This window comes from Ursus americanus, chromosome 5 (genome assembly GCF_024610735.1).
Source record: "Ursus americanus isolate L20-20 chromosome 5, mUrsAme1.1.p, whole genome shotgun sequence".
In the NCBI taxonomy this organism is placed as follows: domain Eukaryota; kingdom Metazoa; phylum Chordata; class Mammalia; order Carnivora; family Ursidae; genus Ursus; species Ursus americanus.
Genome location: NC_142131.1, coordinates 85,153,780 through 85,155,619, shown reverse-complemented (window position 1 = coordinate 85,155,619; position 1,840 = coordinate 85,153,780). Strand labels below are relative to the sequence as shown.

At 40.2% G+C, this 1,840-nt stretch overlaps 1 protein-coding gene across 1 annotated transcript; it reads right to left on the bottom strand.

The window, feature by feature from the left end:
* Positions 1 to 201: 201 nt before the first annotated feature.
* On the bottom strand, positions 202 to 1,143 carry LOC123791168 (olfactory receptor 6F1-like). The gene has a single exon (XM_045795806.2). It carries the CDS (start codon positions 1,141 to 1,143, stop codon positions 202 to 204), a length of 942 nt encoding a protein of 313 aa, XP_045651762.2.
* Between the last annotated feature and the right edge of the window lie 697 nt (positions 1,144 to 1,840).

The window sequence follows — 1,840 nt, the reverse complement described above, 5'->3', positions numbered from 1 at the left end:
GCTATGACATTGTACTGACATTCTTAAACATACATAGCAATTACAGAATATCTATTGTAGTAGAATTCAATCAAAAATGTAAAATACAGAGAGATGTCCATATTAGGTGGTATCAATTTTTAATACTTACCATTTGCAAATGTAGTTTGGAAATCCATTCTAAATTGAGTATTTTAGAGTAGCTCTCAAATAATTCATATATTAGGCCAAGAACAATCTCTTTTGTGCTAGAGCTTTCCTGAAAGCTTTCTTCACATCTTTGTTTCTTAGGGTGTATATGAGAGGATTTATTAATGGAGTGACCACACAGTAGAACACTGAGATGACTTTACCAATAGTGAAGTTGTACTTGGCTGGAGGGCGAACATAAGCAAAGATAATGGTGCCATAATAAATGGTGACTACAGTGAGGTGGGAGGCACAGGTGGAGAAAGTTTTCTTCCGAGCCTCCCGGGAAGACAACCTGATTATTGTGACCACAATGTGTCCATAGGAAGACATAGTGAGAAGGAAAGAACTTAGAATCACGACAGAGCTACATGTATAGCCCAAAGCCTCCACCAAAAATGTATCTGAGCAGGAAAGTTTAAAAATGGGATCTGAGTCACAAAAGAAATGGTTGATCTTCTGGGGACCACAAAAGTTTAGATGGGAGATGAGTATGGTCGGTAGGAGAGGAGCAATGAAGCCCCCGATCCAAGATCCAGCTGAAAACCGCAGGCACACCTGAAAACTCATGAGAAGTGAATACCGTAAAGGGCTGCAGATGGCCAGGTACCGGTCATAGGCCATCACTGCCAGCAGGATGCACTCTGTAGCTCCCATGGAGAAAAAGAAATAGTACTGAGTTATACAACCAGAAACAGAGATGGTAACAACCTGTGAGAGGCAGGTGGCCAACAACTTAGGCACTGTGGCTGTGGTGTACCAGATCTCCAGGAATGACAAATTGCCTAAGAAAATGTACATGGGTGTTTGGAGTGTGATGTCCATGAAAACAATGAAAATGATGAGGGTATTTCCCATGAGGGAGAGCAGATACACCGTGAGAAACATCACAAACAATGTGAGCCGCAGACAGAGAACACCAGGAAACCCAAGAAAAATGAACTCTGTCACTGTTGTTTGGTTTGTTACATCCATATCTCATCTTCTCTGATCTGGAATAAACCAACAAAGCCCAGAATATGGCAGATGAGCAAGAATGGAATAGTTTTGTATTCACTTATTTCATGATAAGAGGCTCTTAATGATAATAAAAGTTAATAGCTGGCAATAACATAGTTGGTGTCTTTATAAACATTTTCCATGGATTAGTTCATTTGATTTACAAAATAAATCTCCGAAATAGTCTAATTATCCACTCCACAAATGAAAAACCTAAATGAGTAAATTGCTTTCTAATAGTTACTCTATGTTAAGTGGTAGAGTGGACTTTGTACCCAATAGGTTGTTTTAAAAGACCACTGTCCAGGGACTCCTGGATGGCTCAGTCAGTTGAGTGTTCACCTTTGGCTCAGGTCATGATCTCGGGGTCCTGGGGTCAAACCCCACATCAAGCTCCCTGCTCAGTGGGAGCCTGCTTCTCCCTCCCTTCTGTCCCTCCTACTTGTACTTTTTCTCCCCCTATATTTCTCTCAAATAAATAATATTTAAAAAATAAATAAAAATTTAAAAAGGACCATAGTCCAAACTAATATATAAAATGTGGCTATTGGAAGAACATGGCACTGTTTCATCACTGAGGACTGAACATCCTCTTCACTAAAGGGTGGTAAACTTAACGACAATGAAAATCAGAGGCCACTGGATGGGGGAAAAGGCACCTTTAGAATGGAGC

Coding starts and splice junctions, on each gene's coding strand:
- LOC123791168 (XM_045795806.2), bottom strand. CDS start 1,143: ATGGATGTAACAAACCAAACAACAGTGACAGAGTTCATTTTTCTTGGG.